Source organism: Salvelinus fontinalis, chromosome 4 (genome assembly GCF_029448725.1).
Source record: "Salvelinus fontinalis isolate EN_2023a chromosome 4, ASM2944872v1, whole genome shotgun sequence".
In the NCBI taxonomy this organism is placed as follows: domain Eukaryota; kingdom Metazoa; phylum Chordata; class Actinopteri; order Salmoniformes; family Salmonidae; genus Salvelinus; species Salvelinus fontinalis.
The window spans coordinates 66,564,158-66,585,947 of NC_074668.1; the positions used below are offsets into that span (position 1 = coordinate 66,564,158).

General features: G+C 44.4%; 1 protein-coding gene across 5 annotated transcripts in view; it reads left to right on the plus strand.

Moving 5' to 3' along the window:
* LOC129854249 (transcription factor 12-like) overlaps positions 1-21,790 on the plus strand; it is a 96,043-nt gene that overhangs the window by 51,796 nt on the left and 22,457 nt on the right. For 4 of the 5 annotated variants that reach the window (XM_055921066.1, XM_055921065.1, XM_055921064.1 and 1 more), the window contains exons 6-8: positions 3,461-3,525; positions 10,054-10,189; positions 10,729-10,781. In XM_055921066.1, the coding sequence (XP_055777041.1) occupies positions 3,461-3,525; positions 10,054-10,189; positions 10,729-10,781 (254 nt within the window). Of the gene's footprint in view, positions 1-3,460; positions 3,526-10,053; positions 10,190-10,728; positions 10,782-20,007; positions 20,248-21,790 lie in introns of those variants that run through there. The other variant, XM_055921068.1, reaches the window with a different exon arrangement.

Below are 21,790 nucleotides of genomic sequence, written 5' to 3' on the forward strand. Positions count from 1 at the left end.
CTCACAGCTGCGCTAGCTGGCACCGGTTCCTCAAACATCAGCGTCGCAGCTAGCAGCCTGCTTGGCACAAACACTCGCCAGTAACACTTAAACAAATTGCAATTGCAATAGCTGGGCTGTCTTACATTGTTGATATTTGACATTCCAAGACACTTTTTCTCCCCCATATTCCTTTTTGGAGGCTTTCATCATATAGATGACTGTATGTTATGAGCGAGCCCACATAGTTTTCTAATCTTTGTGTTTGTGTGTTGAGCACCTAAGGATCTTCTACAGAAGCTTCTCTTTGACACCCTGTTCTTTCTTTCAAACTGGAACATTCTTAAAGGTTTCTACATGATCCACTGAAAGGTTTCTACATGATCCACTGAAAGGTTTCTACATGATCCACTGAAAGGTTTCTACATGATCCACTGAAAGGTTTCTACATGATCCACTGAAATGTTTCTACATGATCTACTGAAAGGTTTCTACATGATCCACTGAAAGGTTTCTACATGATCCACTGAAAGGTTTCTACATGATCCACTGAAATGTTTCTACATGATCCACTGAAAGGTTTCTACATTACCCACTGAAAGGTTTCTACATGATCCACTGAAAGGTTTCTACATGATCCACTGAAAGGTTTCTACATTACCCACTGAAAGGTTTCTACATGATCCACTGAAAGGTTTCTACATGATCCACTGAAAGGTTTCTACATGATCCACTGAAAGGTTTCTACATGATCCACTGAAAGGTTTCTACATTACCCACTGAAAGCATTTCTATCTATAATGTACAACCTCACCCCAAAATATACTGTGTGGCATTATATTTGAAAGTATGCTTGGAAACATGTGAAAAAATAAAATATAATGGTTAGCATTTGAATCATCGCTATTTTTGGGGGTTTTCCTTTTGATGTACAGACTTTAGTATTTTGTCTTGTCCTCCCCCCTAAAAATAAAAACACCCCCGTCCTTCACGGTTGGGATGGTGTTCTTCGGCTTGCAAGCCTCCCCCTTTTTCCTCCAAACATAACGATGGTCATTATGGCCAAACAGTTCTAATTTTGTTTCATCAGACCAGAGGACATTTCTCCAAAAAGTACAATCTTTGTCCACATGTGCAGTTGCAAACTGTAGTCTGGCTTTTTTTAATGGCGGTTTTGGAGCAGTGGCTTCTTCCTTGCTGAGCGGCCTTTAGGTTATGTCGATATAGGACTCGTTTTACTGTGGATATAGATACTTTTGTACCTGTTTCCTCCAACATCTTCACAAGGTCCTTTGCTGTTGTTCTGGGATTGATTTGCACTTTTCGCACAGAACGCGTCTCCTTCCTGAGCGGTATGATGGCTGCATGGTCCAATGGTGTTTATACCTGCGTACTATTGTTTGTACAGATGAACGTGGTTCCTTCAGGCATTTGGAAATTGCTCCCAAGGATGAACCAGACATGTGGAGGTCTACAATTTTATTTCCGAGGTCTTGGCTGATTTCTTTTGATTTTCCCATAATGTCAAGCACTGAGTTTGAAGGTAGGCCTTGAAATACATCCACAGGTACACCTTCAATTGACTCAAATTATGTCAATTAGCCTATCAGAAGCTTCAAAGCCATTACATAATTTTCGGTAAGTTTCCAAGCTGTTTAAAGGCGCAGTCAACTTAGTGTATGTAAACTTCTGACCCACTGGAATTGTGATACAGTATATATATATATATATATATAAGTGAAATTATTTGTCTGTAAACAATTGTTGGAAAAATGACTTGTGTCATGCACAAAGTAGATGTCCTAACCGACTTGCCAAAACTATAGTTTGTTAACAAGAAATTTGTGGAGTGGTTGAAAACGAGTTTTAATGACTCCAACCTAAGTGTATGTAAACTTCCGACTTCAACTGTATATATATATAGATATATAGATATCTCTATCTCAAAATAAATGTATCTATATCTCAGTATTGTTATCATACTCTGTATCTGCACATGTTGCTGTGGTAAACACAGGGGTGTGCTGGTAAGTGCAGTGACATCAGAATGGGAACATCTCTTTGTTTACCATTGCTGCGCTCTTAGCGCTGTGTGATCATGCGTGGCGGCACGCTAAACAGTTAAATGCCTGTTTACCGTTGGGTTCCTCAGGGATGTTTTCCCCTCGGTTTGGGCTGAACTGCAGCGTTGTTGACTGTGCTCAGGTCCCTGGGCGTGTTACAACGCTTGGCTTGGCCGGGTCGTGCTCCAGAGGTTCAGGAGAGCTGCCTGCCTGGCCGCTAGCTAGCTACCTCTCTGCCTGGCAGGTAGGTAGGTATTTAGGTAGGGCCAGACCTGGAGAGAGAGGAAGTTTTCCTGAGAAACAATAACACTCAGCCATCAATTATTCACGGTGGACAGAGAGTGTGTGACAAAACACATGCTGGGGATGAATGTTTCACTGTGGACATGAGCATCTCCTCACAGGGGAGAGACAGGGGGACTTAGTGATACTGATGGAGACCAAACCACGCTGAGGCTGAGGTGCAGCTCAGGAAATGTAAAAAAAACAACAGGTAGAACTTTTTTAAGTCAGCCAAGACAGATGTTCTCTCCCTCTGCGGTGGCTCAGGGTATGTAGTTAACCCACAACTAAATGCTCCTTCCTTTGCGAGAGAGCTAACCCAGAAATGTTATATCATATCAAATGAGTTGTGTTGCTACTGAAAGGGAAGCAGCGTTGTCAGTTAAACCACCTTACCTGATTTCGGCAGCTTCCTCTCAAGCTCTCTGGAGACTGTGTGCAGATGCAGTACGACTGTGCCCCGCAGCAATACTCAGAGATGTGAATCCTCCAACATGTGCCTCTGTTCACCTGGGCATGCCAGTATGATGTTCTGTTCAGTCAGAGCGTAACAGAATCACCTGGCTACGCAAGTTTTAAACTCACTAGAATATCTACCTTTTCCCCAGAGTAAACCCAATGTTGTTCCAGTGCTGCGTCTGGTGCTTGCAATGTTTGAAAGTCTGACAAAAATAATGTACGATGTGGTTAAAGTTGTTTATCATTTTCTTGTAGGAACCTCTTGTTTTTTTCCGCCGGAGTAAAACTGCTGAGTTTAGTATATTGTGAGGAGCATGATTCATGTGCGTTGTGCGTTGTGTGTTTTATTTGTTTTCCTGACGGCTGCCGGGAAGCGTCTCTCTCAGGAGGAGTGCTGCACACCAAATGTGTGACACTGATGGAGCAACTCTGTCTAGGAGGATCTCTTCTAGCTTAAGGAATACGTATTCTACATAACATTTTGTACAGATCTGCATTATGATATGGAGCAGTGGTTTATGTCCTAATGTGTGGCATCATATGTGACCTGTATAAGTGTGAAAGTGAATTAGGATATTACCTTGTTATTTCAAGACACAATGAATAAGAACGATAATTTCTAGACCATGATGTAGTGTCAATGGTTTTTGTCTAAAATTTTCTCTGTGCCTCCACAGGTAAATCAGCAGAGAGGGCTCAATTTCCAGCCTATGGGAGAGAGCCTGGCGTGTCTGGCTGCCAGGTAAGTTTGATATCTGCTATTTACTGCTTCGTGTGGCTCCGTTGGTAGAGCATGGCGCTTGTAACCAGGTACCACTAAGAAAATGTATGCACTCACTACTGTAAGTCGCTCTGGCTAAGCGCATCTGCTAAATTACTATACTGTAAATATAGTGTGGTGAACTCTGCTTGTTTAATTCTCCTTGTTTGGCCATTCTCAATACATTGTTAAAACTAATTGGCATGTCCAGCTCATCAGATAAAATGCCTTTGTTGGTAGTATAATTAGAGTGAAAAGGAACATTTGCACCGGAGATGGTTTATGAAGCGAACAAGAAAGCTCATGAGAATATTCTGAGGTGTGGAGGCTTAGAGATAATGAGTGAGTGATTACAGTGGAGCGTCCTCAGGTCTTCGCTGCCTGGGCTGAGGAGTTTCTCCGTGCCCTGTGTAGTCTAGCAGGGTCTAGCAGGGGCAGCCCGACACCACAGAGAAACACCACTTTTAGCACCTCCATTAAGCCAGGGTCAGTGAGCACAGCCAAGCTCAGCCCAGATCCCCTCTCACAGACACACAGATGTTCAACACAAAGGCCTGATTGTGTGCACAAGCCACAGCTCTCTCTCTCTCTCAGTCTGACGTCAGCGAGTCAATGGGTAGAGCTCTCATATTCTCTCTCTTTCCTCCTCTTTCTCTCCCTCGTTCATTATTCTCTCTGTTCTCCTCTTTCGCTCTCACTCACTGTTTTTCGGACTCTGCCCACTCTATCTCGAGTATCTCTGAGTATTTCCTTTCCCTCTGCCCTGGCTGTGAGACCAGTAGGAGAAGTTCCACGGAAAGTGGCTTCCATCAGGGTCTGCTCCACTCTTCACTGTTCCCAGTACTGAGCGTTTATATTCCACATTATGGTCAATGATATTGGGATTAGGGGTTTGTGAGTCTGGACTTTAAGATTAGGTTTAGGGCTACGTCTGAAAGATGTCTTTAAAAGATAGAGCCCACCTCTTTGGGCTTAACCCAAAGATCAACGGAGCCTCTGACTTCATTGACTCACTTGTTAACCCACTCGTTTAACCCCAAGCTAATCATGTGCCAGAGTAATACCCTTCACCTCTCTATCCCCTCACTGTACACACTGTACACATTACTACTAACAACTATGTGGTCATACAGAGGTCTGTGCTTCCAGTCAGACAGAGTGAAAATATAGCTGATGTGAGTTGAAAGCTCGTTTACTCATTCATAAAAGAGCTTTTGGAGATGGAATGCCAGTTCAGACATTTTGTGTGGGAACTGGGGAATTGATGCAGGCCTGCAGCTGCTGAGATCTGAGGCTGGCAGAGATTCAGTTTGTCTGGTCCTAGAAAAAAAACAGGAAGACCAAAAAAGTAATTTCATTCTTTAGAGAATGTAGGAAGAATGCTGGCAGAAAAATACGTTATTAATATTGTGTAACCCTTCTAGTGATTATCGACAGGGCTCCACCACTGAATCTTGCTCAGCGGAATCATGCATGAGCTAAGCATCTCAGGTGCAAAGATTATCAGGCATTGTTTATCTTTTAATGAGCAGCCTGAATGTTCACAACCTCCATATGCTGGAGATTTCATAATCCATCCACACTAACCTAATAAAAGGTAACATTGTATTTTCTTCTCGGAGGACCAAGAATGGAAATTCGAAACAAACAATCAATCTATCAAGAGGTTGGTTTTTGGAAACTACTGTAATAGCGCCAGATATCTGCCAAACAGACCATCAGTTGTGGGCTTGTCAAGTCTAAGCAAATTGCCTCGCTCAGCAACGGATTATTGCATCATTTGAACGTGATGAAGAACTCCCCATGTCTTATTGGGTTAGATATTCAGAGTGTTGTAGCCAGCTGTGGCCCCTTATTCCACTGTTCCTTTTTTACACAGAACATGTCAGTCTCACCATAGTCAACCCGTGTTTTAAACCTTCTGGCTTCATCTTTTTGGACAGTTGTTATCTGCACACCAGTAAATGAAAAAGAGCCCAATGTATCCACTCATTGTCTTTGTGGTATGGTAAGGTATTATTCTGCCTTGATCATAATAGCAGGAAATCTGATTTAATTGAAGGCCTTCAGCATATCATCCCTCTCTCTTTCTCACTGGGAGTGCGGGCATACTGTTCTGTGTGTGCCCATGTTGAGTTGGGCCTCTGTCCCCAGTGGGATGAGGTAATGAACAGGGCTGGGGTGTGGGGGGAGAAAGAGGGAGAACAGGGAAGAGAGAGTGGGAGAGAGAGGGGTTGGCAGGTTGCCGGGTTGCTGTGTTGCTGTGGCGGCAGCAGCGCTCTGTTCCGCAGGTAGCTCCTGTGTGCCTCCTGCGAGACGGATTACCCTGATTAAAGTGACAGGATGCAGTTGACAGACGACTCCCATTATCTCCTCAAATCTGCGTGACATTTCACAGTGGAAGATGATCATTGAGATGTGAAGAGGCTTGGGCAGAAAGGCCTGTAATTCAGGAAATTCTTGACATAATAAAGTCTTGTGTCAGGTATTGGGCTTTAGCAACATGATTGACTGCAACGTCATTTGATGCAAGTGTGTTATTGGAGTACCAGGGGAGGACATTTTCTCTTTTTCCTTAGACAGTCACACTGACTACAGAACAGAACAAGCCTTGGCTGTTAAACTCAATTTCACTCAATTCTTTGTCTGTTTTCTTCTTCGTCTCAATTGTCTCTCTTTTTTTCTCTCCAGAATATCAAAGATTCTGGGTTTAGTTTCATGAAAGCATAACAACATTTTCAGTCATCTTTAAATAGAATTCTGATGATTTGAAGATCTATGTAATCAACAACCAATAAACCATGGCCTCGCTGGAGTTTCCTCTGCTTTACTATGTGTACTGTAGATTACATGGTAATTGGTATTTCATCTGACCTCTTCAATATCATTGAACAAAGGCAGCAGAAGTGAGTCTGGTCTGGTCTGTTGTGGCATGTCAATGTCAATGCAGTGGCCTCTGTGACAGGTTGTCAGTTTGCAGAGCCTGCTTCTACCCTCATTTATACTGCAGTAAAGCAGTGGCAAACTTGATTTTCACAGGACTTGATGGCCTTCATTCCAATCTGTTAAAATCAGAATCTATGGTATTTTTAGAGTACCACCTCACTGCCATTTTGGTGTTATTGTGAGGGGTTTTGATTTTGGGGAAATATTCTGTATTTATAGTAGGTGAAATATCCAGGGAATCCAGATAATAATAATGATGATGAACATTTTTGGGGCCATTGACCAAGGTCAAAGCCCTCCCTCTGACCTACAGTTGTAGTCGGAAGTTTACATACACCTTAGCCAAATACATTTAAACTCAGTTTTTCACAATTCCTGACATTTATTCCTAGTGAAAATTCCCTGTTTTAGGTCAGTTAGGATCACAACATTATTTTAAGAATGTGAAATGTCAGAATAATAGTAGAGAGAATGATTTATTTCAGCTTTTATTTCTTTCCTTACATTCCCCAGTGGGTCAGAAGTTTACATACACTCAATTAGTATTTGGTAGTATTTGCCTTTATATTGTTTAACTTGGGTCAAACGTTTCGAGTAACCTTCCACAAGCTTCCCACAATAAGTTGGGTGAATTTTGGCCCATTCCTCCTGACAGAGCTGGTGTAACTGAGTCAGGTTTGTAAGGTCTCCTTGCTCGCACGCTCTTTTTCAGTTCTGCCCAAACATTTTCTATAGTATTCAGGTCAGGGCTTTGTGATGGCCATTCCAATACCTTGACTTTGTTGTCCTTAAGCCATTTGTCCACAACTTTGTAAGTATGCTTGGGGGTCAATGTCCATTTGGAAGACCCATTTGCGACCAAGCTTTAACTTCCTGACTGATGTCTTGAGATGTTGCTTCAATATATCCACATAATTTTCCTGTCTCATGATGCCATCTATTTTGTGAAGTGCACCAGTCCCTCCTGCAGCAAAGCTCCCCCACAACATGATGCTGCCACCCCCATACTTCGCGGTTGGGATGGTGTTCTTCGGCTTGCAAGCCCCCCCCTTTTTCCTTCAAACATAATGATGGTCCTTATGGCCAAACAGTTATATTTTTGTTGCTTTTTTGGAGCAGTGGCTTCTTCCTTGCTGAGCGGCCTTTCAGGTTATGTCGATATAGGACTCGTTTTACTGTGGATGTAGATACTTTTGTACCTGTTTCCTCCAGTATCTTCACAAGGTTCTTTGTTGTTGTTCTGGGATTGATTTGCACTTTTCGCACCAAAGTACATTCATCTCTAGGAGACAGAACACGTCTCCTTCCTGAGCGGTATGACGGGTGCGTGGTCCCATGGTGTTGATACTTGCGTACTATTGTTTGTACAGATGAATGTGGTACCTTCAGGTGTTTGGAAATTGCTCCCAAGGATGAACCAGACTTGTGGAGGTATACAATGTTTTTCTGAGGTCTTGGCTGATTTCTTTTCATTTTCCCATGATGTCAAGCAAAGAGGCACTGAGTGTGAAGGTAGCCCTTGAAATACATCCACAGGTACACCTCCAATTGACTCAAATGATGTCAATCAGCCTATCAAAAGCTTCTAAAGCCATGACATCCTTTTCTGGAATTTTCCAAGTTGTATAAAGACACAGTCAACTTAGTGTATGTAAACTTCTGACCCACTGGAATTGTGATACAGTGAATTATAAGTGAAATAATCTGTCTGTAAACAATTGTTGGAAAAATGACTTGTGTCATGCACAAAGTAGATGTCCTAACCGACTTGCCAGAACTATAGTTTGTTAACAAGACATTTGTGGAGTGGTTGAAAACGAGTTTTAATGACTCCAACCTAAGTGTATGTAAACTTCCGACTTCAACTGTATGTTAGTTTAATGTCATTGGTTACCGTGTCAATCCACAGCCCTCTCAGTCAATCAAATGTATTTATAAAGCCCTTCTTACATCAGCTGATGTCACAAAGTGCTGTACAGAAACCCAGCCTAAAACCCCAAACAGCAAGCAATGCAGGTGTAGAAGCACGGTGGCTAGGAACTACTGTAGTGTTTCCTGGAAGCACATGAGGGCTCCAGTCTCCAGAGCAGCTCTCTCCTCTGAGGTATCCTCACTCACCTCGACCCTCCCTCCTCCACTTACGGTCTGCAGCAAATTAGACTAATTGGCCCACGCCCTTAATTGGCCTGATTTCTGGGGACACAACGGTCACTGGAGTGGAGTGGATACTGGCAGAGCCTGGAGGCTGCTGGAACCTTCCAGAGGCTGCCTCAACTCAGTCACATGACACAGTAAACAGGAGAGGAGGGTGCTGAGGACTCAGGACTCCAGCCCACTAATCTGGGCCTGTCAGATCAGAGGCAGGTTTTGGGACAGCTCTGTGTCATCTCGGCTCTCCTCCACTAATTGGATACGTGTGCCTGAGATCAGACACAGGTCCAGCAGGCTGGTGGCCTGGTGACTCCCAGGTCTCTGGGATGGACGTTTTGTCCAGTTAAGCCAGCGTGGTTTTCGGGGGAGCCCACAGATCCTGGGATCAGACTGATGGTTTAATGAGCCTTGAGCTGCCCTCCTCTCACCCCCTACCCCTGCACCTCCTCTCACCCCCCTGCACCTCCCTGCGCCCTCTCCCTTCAAAGAGCTGCTCCTGCAAGTCAGGACATGTCCCTGGTTGTGTCTGAAGATGCCCTCAGGCCGTGATCGCTGCTGATCAATACCGTTCCACTGCAGGCTGGAGGAGAGGGAAATCACTAGGTCAGACTGATTGGATGGATTTCTCCTTGGATTTCAGTGGAGCTGCTAACAGTGGTGCACACAGGAGTACAAAAATGACTGTGTGTATAAAAAATAGTAACTGAAATGTGTATCTTGTGATTAGATTTCTTATGCTGATGCTCCATAACATTTACCAGTATTATAGAACAGTACCATTTTTCAGAATGTTTTCAAACAACCATTATACCTTTTGTCAGCACCACAGGAAGCATTCATTAACACATATCTTTGACATTTTGAAAAATAACTATTTTACTACTAAGTGGACATGCATTAATTGAGGTGTCTGCGCTCATCTGCTGCTGTGAAAATAGGTATTTACTGTCTTTACCGTTAAAGAGAAATGTATTTTGTCTGAGTGCAGGTTGTTAGTGAATTATGGTAGCATAACACACAGTGGCCCCTTATTCCCACTGGAGCACATCTCCATAAACATGTTCAATGGATTGATTCATGCTATTTAATAGATCATTAGGGGAATGGCTGATTCATGGCCAAGTGTTTCACTGATAATATTTGACAGTACATAAGATCACCCCCTGACTGCATGAGTACCCCGTCCCTCATCTCTCTCTCTCTCTCTCTCTCTCTCTCTCTCTCTCTCTCTCTCTCTCTCTCTCTCTCTCTCTCTCTCACACACACACACACACACACACACACACACACACACACACACACACACACACACACACACACACACACACACACACACACACACACACACACACACACACTAGTTTCACACTGCTGTTCTCCACTTATCTGTTGTTTCTCTGTTGTCTCCTCCAGGCCAATCTGCGGCCGGACATTGGTCTGGTAAGTCCTGGGCCTGTGACCACATCAGGGAAAACAGCCCCTCCCTTTTATCCTCCCTTCACCGGGGCCAACCCCAGAAGACGCCCCCTACCGGAACCTACTCCCATTGGTCAGTGCCAATTAACCCATACCTATAGAGATACAGAGCAGGGCAAGTTATCAAGTCCCTGACAATGGCATTATAGTCTAGGATCATGTTTAGAGCAGTATGTGCTGACACAATTCTAAACCTCAGGCTGATCAAACGATGTAGCAAAGACAAAGCCAGAACACTTGTTTTACTGGATGCGACATTGTTTGTAAGAGACCATTGATCTGTTTTCACTAACTCCATGAACAAGCCTGCAGGAGTCCCTGTGTTTTCAATGGATTAATGACTTTTGCTTAGCCATTTAAACTCCTATTTTAACGCTAATAATGATTATCCTGGTGATTACAATAGATTGCACAACACGCACAAATTGTTTTGAATTTTACATGACAAATTGTTTTTGATTTGACTCGATTGTGTGCTAGAAAAGAATGTTTAGGCCAGGGATGGCATCCTCGTCGTTCCCCTCTTTATGCCAGTGTGTGAATGAGTGTTGTGTTGTTTACATCCCACAAAGGCCCATTCTATTGCCTCAATCCTGTTTTATCTTTTCACAGATCCTCTACAAACAAAGAAAGTTCGCAAGGTCCCTCCTGGTCTGCCTTCATCTGTGAGTGGAAGATCATTTCATCTACCTGCCATGCCTCTCATATATAAATAGATCTCTCAGTGAGCTTAACCAAACACACACACACACACACACACACACACACACACACACACACACACACACACACACACACACACACACACACACACACACACACACACACACACACACACACATACACACACACACACACACACACACACACACACACACACACACACACACACACACACACACACACACACACACACACACACACACACACACACACACACACACACACACACAAAAAGAGCTGTTGGCATCAATGTCACACTAACTTTGCTGGGATTTTACTTGTTTTCCTTGACTCTTCAAAGACATCCTCTGCAGTGGCACCGGTGGTACCTGGTTGATGTGTAAGGGAGCCCATAGCCCTGCCTTGTTGTTTGTGTGTGAGCGCATGTGTGTGTGTGTGTGTGTGTGTGTGTGTGTGTGTGTGTGTGTGTGTGTGTGTGTGTGTGTGTGTGTGTGTGTGTGTGTGTGTGTGTGTGTGTGTGTGTGTGTGTGTGTGTGTGTGTGTGTGTGTACATTGGGGTGATTGATTTTGGGGTCTGTCCTGTCACAGCGTGGTCTCCTCAGCTCCTCTCCTGGGACGGGGGGCTATGCGGGGCGCGGGGTACAGAGCTGTCAGAGCGGATCCCCGGCGCTGCTCTTTTGATGTTTAATTAGTCATTATGTAGCCAAACAGGAGGACAGACAGAGATTAATAGTGCAGAATCAGAGACATTTCCATGGGTAATAATCCCAGTGGAGCAGAAGACATTAGAATGCAGAGGAAGTGTGGAGCTCAGCTTGCCTCCGCCTGGGCCGGGCTTCATTAATATGCATAAATCACTAAGTCAGATGTTCATTGTGAAAATCCTGGTGGATTCTCAAAGCGGCCGATTAAGCCTTGCCTTAACTTCCCAGCCACTGGTACCGGCCGATGCTTTTAATTTAAAAAAGCAACTGGTTTTTAGCAGAGATCCCTCTTTACTTTTGTGCTGAAGGCTTCTTCCCCAGAGAACAAGAAGGGGGCTTTGATGAGGGTGGCTCAGAGACTGGATTTGCTTTTGGGAGTTGTGGTAATCGCGAGCTCCACCGCTGTTCCTCTGAAATCAAATATGGAACAAGACACAGGACATAAAAGAGAGAGATGTGTTTTGTCTCTGAATTTGTGTTTGAATACTAGTTTGTCAGGAACAGAGGGAGGAAAGAAGCGGAGTGGGAAACGCGCGCTGCCTCTCCCCTCCTGAAGTAGGTGAAGGGAATATGGGGGGGGTGGTGCCAGGAGACAGGGAGGGAGGCGGAGAAAGATTGGTTGCTTTGCTGGGTACATCTCTTTGTTGTGTAAATGGGCGCAGGGCTTTTATTTGTCTCTGCTTAACACATGGGCGCAGGTGCACTATGTGACTCATAACAGTAGAATCAAAGCAGTACAATCCTGAGTGGAATAAGCAGAGGAGCTAATGCAGCTTCTTCTTCTTCTGTCACTCTGTGTGGAGAAGACGAGGCCTGGATCTTGGAGGAGTTAGTCTCTGATCCCAAGACAGAGCCAAGACTTTAACAGGGAAAAGGGGGCTGTTTTTCTCTTATTTCCTCTGGTTGCAGGGAAAGATAAATAGAGAGAGCCTGTGGTATGGGTGGTGTGTGGGGATGGAGGTTGAGTAGGCGGTGATGGAGGGCTGGTCTGGAGGCTTTTAGAAGGTGTTGTATGGGCCTGGTGGGAGGTGTTGGGCAAGGAGGTGGAGGGGACATGAGCTGCCATAGCTTGTCTTGCAACTGGTTATAGGTGTTTAGAGGTTATATACTGGCTGGTAGGAGGTGTGTGTGTGTGTGTGTGTGTGTGTGTGTGTGTGTGTGTGTGTGTGTGTGTGTGTGTGTGTGTGTGTGTGTGTGTGTGTGTGTGTGTGTGTGTGTGTGTGTGTGTGTGTGTGTGTGTGTGTGTGTGTGTGTGTGTGTGTACAGGGGTTATCTGCAGGGACCTAGACTGGTGTGGGCGGCAGACAGCGGTGGTGGAGTTTAGGGGTGTCGAGGGCACAGGCGCACCTGGAGCAGGGTTGCCAAGGGCAGCTGTGCTGTGCCGTGCCGGGTGAGGAGCCTGCAGTGTACCTGTAATGCAGAAATGCAGCTGGCTGCAGATGCTGCTGAAAGGCTTTTGCTTGTGTAAGCACCCAGGCTTCACCAGAGGCCTGAAGAGCTGCTTGATAAACAAAGTGAACACAATGCTTCATATCATTATTTCCCCTACTGGGAATTCTCTATTCTTTTTTTTCATCCTCACCTAAAAATGGTTGAGGTGGTTTAGATTTGAAGAGCGGTGTGTTTTTAATGAGTAGCTGATGTGTGTATATATGATGTGTGTATATATGATGTGTGTATATGTAGGATTTATATTGCAATCATAATATTTATGGGTGCACATCCTCTGTGCATTTAGGTTGTTCCCCTGCAGTAAATACCAGGATGTGGAGGCCATCAGGGAGAGCCAGCCAGCTGCTGATTGCAAACATTCACATGTTTATACCCCAATCTCATATATACACTTTTTCCTTAACCCACTTTTGCAGTTAATTTTACGTACTTGCTCCTTTTAGGAGACAGGAGCTACTGTACAGATGTAGGATCTTAATTTGAGTACTCTTTTGTTACTGAGAATTTTCCTGCACAGCAGGAAATGAAAACTTGTAGTGTTTAAAGTCAATGTTTAAAAAGTCTAAAGTTTGTAATTTCCACTTTAAAAAGTCAGACTTGATTTGCCCTAACGAAAAATGTAACAACCCCTACAAAACAGTTTCATACATTTTTATCCACATAATAATTCCCATTTCCTGTAGCTGCAGGATTATTATTGTATTATTCTGGCTCAAAGGAAGATCCTACATATGTAGGTGTGTCACCAACTTTATCAGCCTGATAAGCACCATTTCCCTCTGAACAGTAGATCAATAGATAAACTGTGTACACATAGTAAAATACAAATAAAGTGAGCAATGTGGCACGAACATGATGTAGTACAGGGATCATCACCTAGATTCAGCCGTTGGTCAGGGGGCTGGAACTTAATTACAAATAATATCTAGACTGTAAATTGACAGCAAGAAGCCCAAACAGATATTTGACAAAAACACAATCATTTCAAAGCAAGTTGTATATTGGGGAAACCTCATATAGTGTATATGTGCACTGGAGTCCACTAGTCCCAATTCAAACACATTATTTATTGCTTCTGATATTTATATTAAATGTAGAACATAAATTCAGTACAATGAACACAAACAGCCATTGCAGATGATCAGAGATTGACTGTATCAGTCTTAAGTCTTGGAAGGCTTACTTCATGAGTGGGCTGTCTGTGGTCATAGCTAGATGTATCACTTTGTAAACTGAGCATCGCTCTGAGTGAAGACATAACGGGTTATCATTGGATGGACAGCATGCTGCGGAGCAGGGTTGCTGACGGGCAGCTGTAAGGGCACCTGCGTTAAGGGTCCGTCTGACAGGGGGACCGAGGAGAGAGACGCGCCGCGGCGGCAGCTCTGTGGCTCGTGGGGAAAAGCTGTATCTTGTAGGATATTCATGTGTAGCTAGGAGGGCATTGCTGGTGTGTGTGTAAATAGCCAGGCTTTTTTTACGCGCCCTTGTCACTGGCACAACGGCTTGATGTGACACTTCCTCCATGGCTGTGGTGACGCTAGTCTGGAGGAGGGAAAGAAAGTGGCGGGAGAGGGAGGAGGTGGGGGACAGAATCAACTCCCTTCGGGGACTTTAGCTAGCGAGAACCCTGGCTGTGAATGACAAAAAAGATTGTCATTTGCTTTTGACAGATCACTCAGACACCCTTGTTTCTGAGAGACTTTCACTTAGCAGGGAAACAGGGACTAGAAGAGAGGAAGTCTGCTCTGCTCCGGGCTCTGAGACTAAGACCCAGGATTTGGCCCCGCAGTGTTTGGGTGAATGACACACAGAGGTTATCTCCTTTGTGTGTATGTGTGTTTAGCTGAACTCAGAGAGACTACAGCTCCCTTTCATCGATGTGTTACATGTATTTTGACTAGACAGCCATCTGCAGGCGGAGCAGGATGGTGCAGGAAGCAGTGCTCATTTTGGGTTCTGTTTGAACCAGGGCAGGTCAGGACCTGGCAGAGGGCAGCTCTGCGAGTAGACGTGCCTTTGGATGAAACGCGTCAGCAAAGCCTTCTGCAAATACAGCCAAACAATCATTGTTTGATGTGGCCCTTTCATGTAGGCATGGTTGTATCGTCTTAAGTGATCTGGATTTCCTTGTTGTCTGGCTGTTTCACAGCATCAGATGACTTACCAGACAACAGTCATCATGCACTGTACCTCGACATTCTTGTATCAATTTTTTAGTTATCTCTTTTTTAATTCAATAAGGGTTTTACGAGTATGGTCATTGTAACATGGTGCATGGAATGTGGGTTGACATGGTCCATTTCATTTTCTAAAATCAATTCTAGAATATTAATAGTACTAAACAGAACAGGACTGTCTTTCTGTCTACCTTTGCCTCCTGGCTACAGACCAGCTCCGATCCATCTCTGGGTTGGCATGATGCCCATTATTTCATCACCCTGCCCCTGTCCTATCAGGTCAGCAGGTCAGAGTCAGACCACCAGGGGGCAGTGTGCCAGGCTCTGCTGCTCTGCTCTGACCCCAGTCTGAAGACCCTATGGAGATGAGCTCATCAGATGGCTGATTAGATAGATGCCCCTCGTTTGCCTGGGATGATCCTGAACAGAGATCTTCACCCCCTCCCTCCCGGGGCCTTGCCTGGGTGTGTTTATCGGTCTTTGGGTTGCTCAGATTTACCAATGACATGAGAGGCGGAGATAAAGGAGAAGGCCAACAACTCCAGAGGTCCCGGCTGCTTTGTCCCAGCTGCTTTCATCTACAAGGAGAGAAACAGAGTTAAAAGAACATGAAGCAGAAATGAATGCACACATTAAAGTCATTACTCACATTTCGGCCTGTAGTAAATGATTAATGTAGGGCCTGGCTGCGTGAGTGCACCACGTTAATGCAGACCTTGGTTTTAGACTGCTGCCTGCCTGGCTTGGCACGGTGCTCTGTCAACAATCACTAGTGATTAGGTTAATAGAGTGTGTTAGTTGGAGGTTGTTTAACTCTAAACCACACCAGAGTGGCCAGTGGGGTATACTACAAAGCAGGATCAATGAGTTAGCCAGCTAACTTGTCTTTTTTTTTAATTTTAAAGATAAGCTTGAAATGAGTATGGTCTAATTGGCTCAACAACAAAAAACACATATCTAAGTTTAGCCTTCTTAATGAACCAGAAAATCAATAGTTATTCCTAGTTGTTTATCAAAGTTAGCTGGCTAACTCATTGATCCTGCTTTGTAGTATACCCTCTGGTCTAAGAGAGCGTCAACAGTGGAGGGTTTCCTCAGAGTGTGTAAGTCAGAGCCATGTCAGGGCGCTTTGATTGGATTGGTACTTCTTGGGTGCCTGGTTGATCATTGGACCAGTGAAAGACTAGAGGACACTGGCAAGAACACTGACCTACTGTACTAGGCTGAACTGGATAGAGAGGCTCAGTCTTAATGTCATGGCTCAGAGATAGCCTCCTTCCATCCAGCAGCTTTATTCATGCGTATTGGATCTCTGTGTTTGTGTAGTACACATTGCCGTTGTCGTGACACCCTTTATATTAATACAATTCATTGGTACCAGAATCATTTTTGATGACTTAGAACAAACAACGAGACAAGGAAGGAATTCAATGTGATGTTGCTATGGAGCTAGAGCAGTGTCCTATCACTAAATAACTTTATGAACAGTTGTTTGGGGGACTGAGGTTTGTATGTCCGGGAGGATTTGGATGACAAAGGGCAGAGTTGATGAAAGGGAGTTGGGTGGAGTGTTATTTTGTGGTTTGTAGGGAATGTGGTTCAGATCATATTTGGATGGGAGAGAGAGAGGGTCTGTGTTCCAGCCTATGTTGAATGAACTCACAGAAGTGTAGGGTTGTACTGAAAAAGATCATATGAGGCGTGTCTGTGGACTGGAGATCCATGTTAATTCTGGGGAGGGTATGGTGTCTGTCTGCCTGTCTCTCTGTGTCTGTGTGTCTGTTTCTCTGTGTATCTGTGTGTCTCTCTGTATGTCGGTCTGTCTCTCTGTGTACGTGTGTGTGTGTGTGTGTGTGTGTGTGTGTGTGTGTGTGTGTGTGTGTGTGTGTGTGTGTGTGTGTGTGTGTGTGTGTGTGTGTGTGTGTGTCTCCTATGTCAGGTCAATCAGTCAGCCAGGCCAGGAGTGGCTCAGCCAGGATTACCATAGCTACATGTACGTATGTCTGGCAGAAGCAGCACTAGAGGAAGTGTATGTTGACTCAGTCACACAGAATGAGTGCTTTATAAATAACCATAAAGCACCTTTCTGCTTCATACACACATGCAAAGCGTTAGGGAAATAAGGTCAGGGGGGAGTTGGAAGAGGAGGAAACGTGTCTGTCGTTAGAGATTCAGCAGTTAGAGATACTCTAACATCTGAAACTGAAGCAGAGCCAGTAGCACTGCACGGTATGCCTGCTCTGGAACAGCCTACAGATGATTAAATGCCTGTTCTGTGCTGGTTTATGCAGTCGTAAATAATTGGAGTTAACGTGTAATGAATGTGTAATTAAGTCAAGGCAAAGCTTTGTGTTATAAACTTCTTGTGGGGTTTTGGGCAGATTAAGAACCCCCTCAGCACCCCTGCCCCCCCAAATAATAACCAGAGCTTCTTACAGGAAACAATCCCCCCATCCAGTCTTATGACATCATGGCTAAATCCATGCGTGAGATGGAGGTGACCTCAGTGTGTGGATTTGCAGTGGATCTTTTTTAACACCCTAACAAATCCCAGGGGGAAAAGCATGGCCAGTGGCTCAAATGTGATTAGAGGGGGGAGTTGTGTGGACAGGTGCATGGCTGGGTGGCTGCCAGTGAGGTAAAACTTGGTTCACTTTGACACAGATGCAGACTGGTCCTGTTTCTTGGTGGCTGATGGGTCAGGGGCCGGACCCAGGCCCAGGTTCAATGTTGATGAAGTGATAGAGGGTAGTGGTCCTGGCTCTGTCTTAAGAAGATTAGAGTTTAGGATGAGATCTGACATGGTTCAGAAGCTCAGAAAATGAAGTATGACAACATGGGCGTCTTCTCAGTAATACAGCTAATATCTGTTTGTCTGTTAGACAAATGTAAATGATCCCAAAGTGTCCCTGTGTCACAGATCCCTCTGGAACTTTCATTGCGCACACCTGGCCCCTATTCCCACTGATTGTATTTGTATGTATGTTCCCTTTGTTCACTATGGTGCTGTACATTATTGTTAACATGTCCGTTGGTGCGTGTGAGTACCTGTGCTGTGTGTTTCGGGCTTTCGTGCCCTTGTGGATTGCGCAGATGATTACGGGTCTCGTCCCGTGTGTTAATCATTGTGCGCGTGTGTATTTATTTGAGGTACTCCTCGCTCTTTTGTTTGGGCCTCAACCCTGTGTTTTGCGTACGTGTTTGTTTGGTCTTCGTCCCAGTGCCTTTACACTGCACGCCGTAATTTGGGCTGAATAAAAAACCCTATTACGCATTCCTGCGCCTGTCTCCCGAATCTCTTCATGCCAGCGTGACACCCTGTGTTTGCAGCTACATGTTGTATGCTGTGTTTGTGAGTAGTAGTAAGACGTCTGCTTTTATCAATGTGGAGTCCATCTCTCTTTACTCATTCTCTTTGAGCTTTCATGTGTTTTTTTCTCAGCACGGCCTTCTGTGTCTGGACCCGTTTTTGCACCCTTCAAACGCACATTTTCCTTAAAGCATCAACTTGAAACGGGTCCAGATATAAAGTGGTACCAGCATGTAGACCCCAGTGCCTTGGAAGAGTTTAAAAGAATCTCAGAGAAGAAAGAGGAATACATAATAATAGTACTGAAGGAAAAACATAATAAAGCCTCGTTTTCTTTGGGAAAGGAGTCTTTCATCTTTCTATAACAATAATGCTCTCAATGAGTGCACAGGACTGTGTTTAGTCCAGGAAGCTTCTACTGGCGGACATGAAAGGCTCCAGGGAGGCTGGATGGAGTGGGCTTTAAAGGCTCTGTATGGCACACGGGTCAGTCCTCTCCTCTCGCCTCGCTCTTCCTCCTCTTCCCTTTCTCCACCTCTCCTCTTTCTCCTCCTTCAATGGAGGCCGACATGGAACAGCAGAGCGGTCTGAGAGTGGCAGACAGTGAAATGAAATGGCTGTGGCTGTTTTGGTTGTACCCCTCTGCTTCCCCCTGGCCTGTGGTGTACGTCTGAGCGTGAGGCCCCCGGGGGTTTAGGAAATGGAGCATCACAGTTCTGTTGCCTGTCTGACGTCAAGGCCCGGCCCCTCTGCAGCTGTGGCGTGTGTTTAACAACTCTCTCTGTTTACAGTCACCGTCGTGACAAGGGGGTTCATTCTGACTATAGGGAAAGTGTAATTGTTATGGAAGCACACAGTATACATGAACATTCTCACAAAGATGTTCTAGAACATTCTAAACGTTTCTTTCTCCTTCTCCCTGTCTGTTTTTATGACTCTGGGTATTCTACCTAAGAAATAGAATCCACATTTAATTTGAGGTCTTATTTCCCCTTCCTATTTTCCTTTCCTTGTTGAGAGTCCACTTTCCCATATTGGTTGTTAATTGGTATAACGTTGAGTGTGGGAACAGGTTCAGCTCCTGTCCAGATGGTTGTGTAGAAACCCTATCCCTTCATGTTACCTCACCGCTAGCGGACTAATTCAGTTGTTACAAAAACAACAGATTAGCCTGTTTAGGATTAAAACCTGTGTGGGAGAGCATGTTTATTGCAGTTATTTACCCAGTAATTTGTTTGCTTTTGAATAACGTAAATTAATGATATCGTGCCCAAAGCTAAATAGTTTTAGTTCAATCTCCCCTGCAGAAAATCTAAATGTTTATTTTTGGGAGTTATAATTTTTTTCTCCTCTTTCTAAATCAACTCACACGTTTGATTTCTGTCCCACCTCCTCGCTTTAACTTTTTTACCCCCCCCCCCCCTGTTCGCCTACCCTCCCCCAATCTGCTTTCCTCTTTGCCTCAGCACTTATAAGGCTTAGGGGGAAGAACCATATCAGCCCCTCCCCTTCTCTCTACCACCCCCCTAACACTGTGGCGAATGGTTCAGCCCTGTTTTGCATAAGTTTCCTCTGAGTAGATCCATGTGTGAAGGGCCAGCCCAGGACTGAAAGAATTAGTCCCTTTTTAACGGGTTCGATGTTTGTCTAGGGAGAAGGCTTGTGTGCTGCTGCTGCCGTGCTCTGAAACAGTACACTTGCTCCAGTCATCAGTATAATAGCCGAAGCTATCATGTATTGCGCCTACCCTGTCCCTGGAATGGGCAGCAACTCCTTAATGTATTACTACAACGGGAAATCGGTGAGTTCTGTCTGCGGGAGAAAGAGAGAGAGAGAGTGTGTGTGTGTGTGTGTGTGTGTGTGTGTGTGTGTGTGTGTGTGTGTGTGTGTGTGTGTGTGTGTGTGTGTGTGTGTGTGTGTGTGTGTGTGTGTTTCCGCGTTTGTAATTGGCCCTCGGGTATGGAGTTTCAGAATATTGGGTTGTCCGGCTGCACAGCATGTTTCTCGGCTCTAGAGTATATCACTCCTCTCTGCTTTACTCTCTCACTCCTTTTCTCACTGACCCTCTCTTTCTCTCGCTGTCTCTCTCTCTCTTTCTCCTTTTCCCTCTCTCCTCTGTGGACTGATTTTTCCGTTGCCTCAGCTACAGCTGTGTGACAGTACCATTTGTTTTTCTTTGCAGTTCAAATGGAGGACTTACTTCATTTCTTTCTCAATATGTTCCAGACATGTTATAGCTTGAATCTGTTAGATGGTTCACTTCTTTCTTTTTTTTAGCTAACCATGTATGTCAAAACTTAAACTTCATTTCAGCACAGACTTTTCTATTAGAGATAAAGCAGAATATAAGCAAGGCACATCAATTGTATATAAGTAGGAACAAATCTCAATATGTGGATGTGTGTGGTTGAAAAAAGTAAAACACATCATGTTTTTTTCTCTCACCTCTGTTCGTAGACAGACTGAAAATAGTTTTTTTTAGCTGTGAATTTATTTTTACTGGCTGGTTGGTTCAGCACTGAGACTGGGTTGAAATAATAACATGTGGAAGTCTGGGAATGATTAAGGAAAAGAGGCTGCCTGTTAAGGTTAGACTTTCCTGTTTGTAGATTGAGCTCTGAGCACCAGTGTTGCTGTTATTCCATCTGTTTTTAATCACACCGGCATTCTGGACTCTACAGGGAGCCTAATGTGATTCCTGGATTGCTCAGTAAAAAACTCTTTGATTTCTGTGTTCCTGCAAAAACTTTATTTTATGTGTGTATGTGGGAGAGTGTGTAGTGTGCGTGTGCGTGCATTTGTGTTTCGGTTTACCTGCCTCTGAGCTAAATTGAGTTTCCTCAGATGCTTGCAGTAATTGTGTCACAGGTGTAAAAGTCTCACTGGCACTGCTGCTGAATAAGAGATGAGCAGAGAAAAGTCTCTTCCTGTTTCTCAGCTTCTCTCCAGAGAGAAAAAACACTGAAACACCCACTCAGCTTCATCCAGAAAGATAACTCCACCATTCAGAGTCAAAGCCTCATTGGACCTCATTCTCCGATTTAAACCAGGAAGTTGAACATTTCTATACCATTGTGAGATTCACTTTTATGAGGTCAACATGCTTGTGTTTTAGCCCTCCTCATACCCCATTAGGACAATACCCTTTGTTCCTACAGCACAACAGATCACTTTGATCTTTTTATATTCCGTATTACCAGGAATGTCTTACAGGCCAGGAGGGAGAATATTGGGAACGTGTGGGCAGCATGGGTCAACTTTATGATCCAAAGCAGTCGATAAATAACCAACCAATAGCAAGCTCTTTATCTTCTCTTCGGAGGAGGAGAGATAAATAGTGTTTA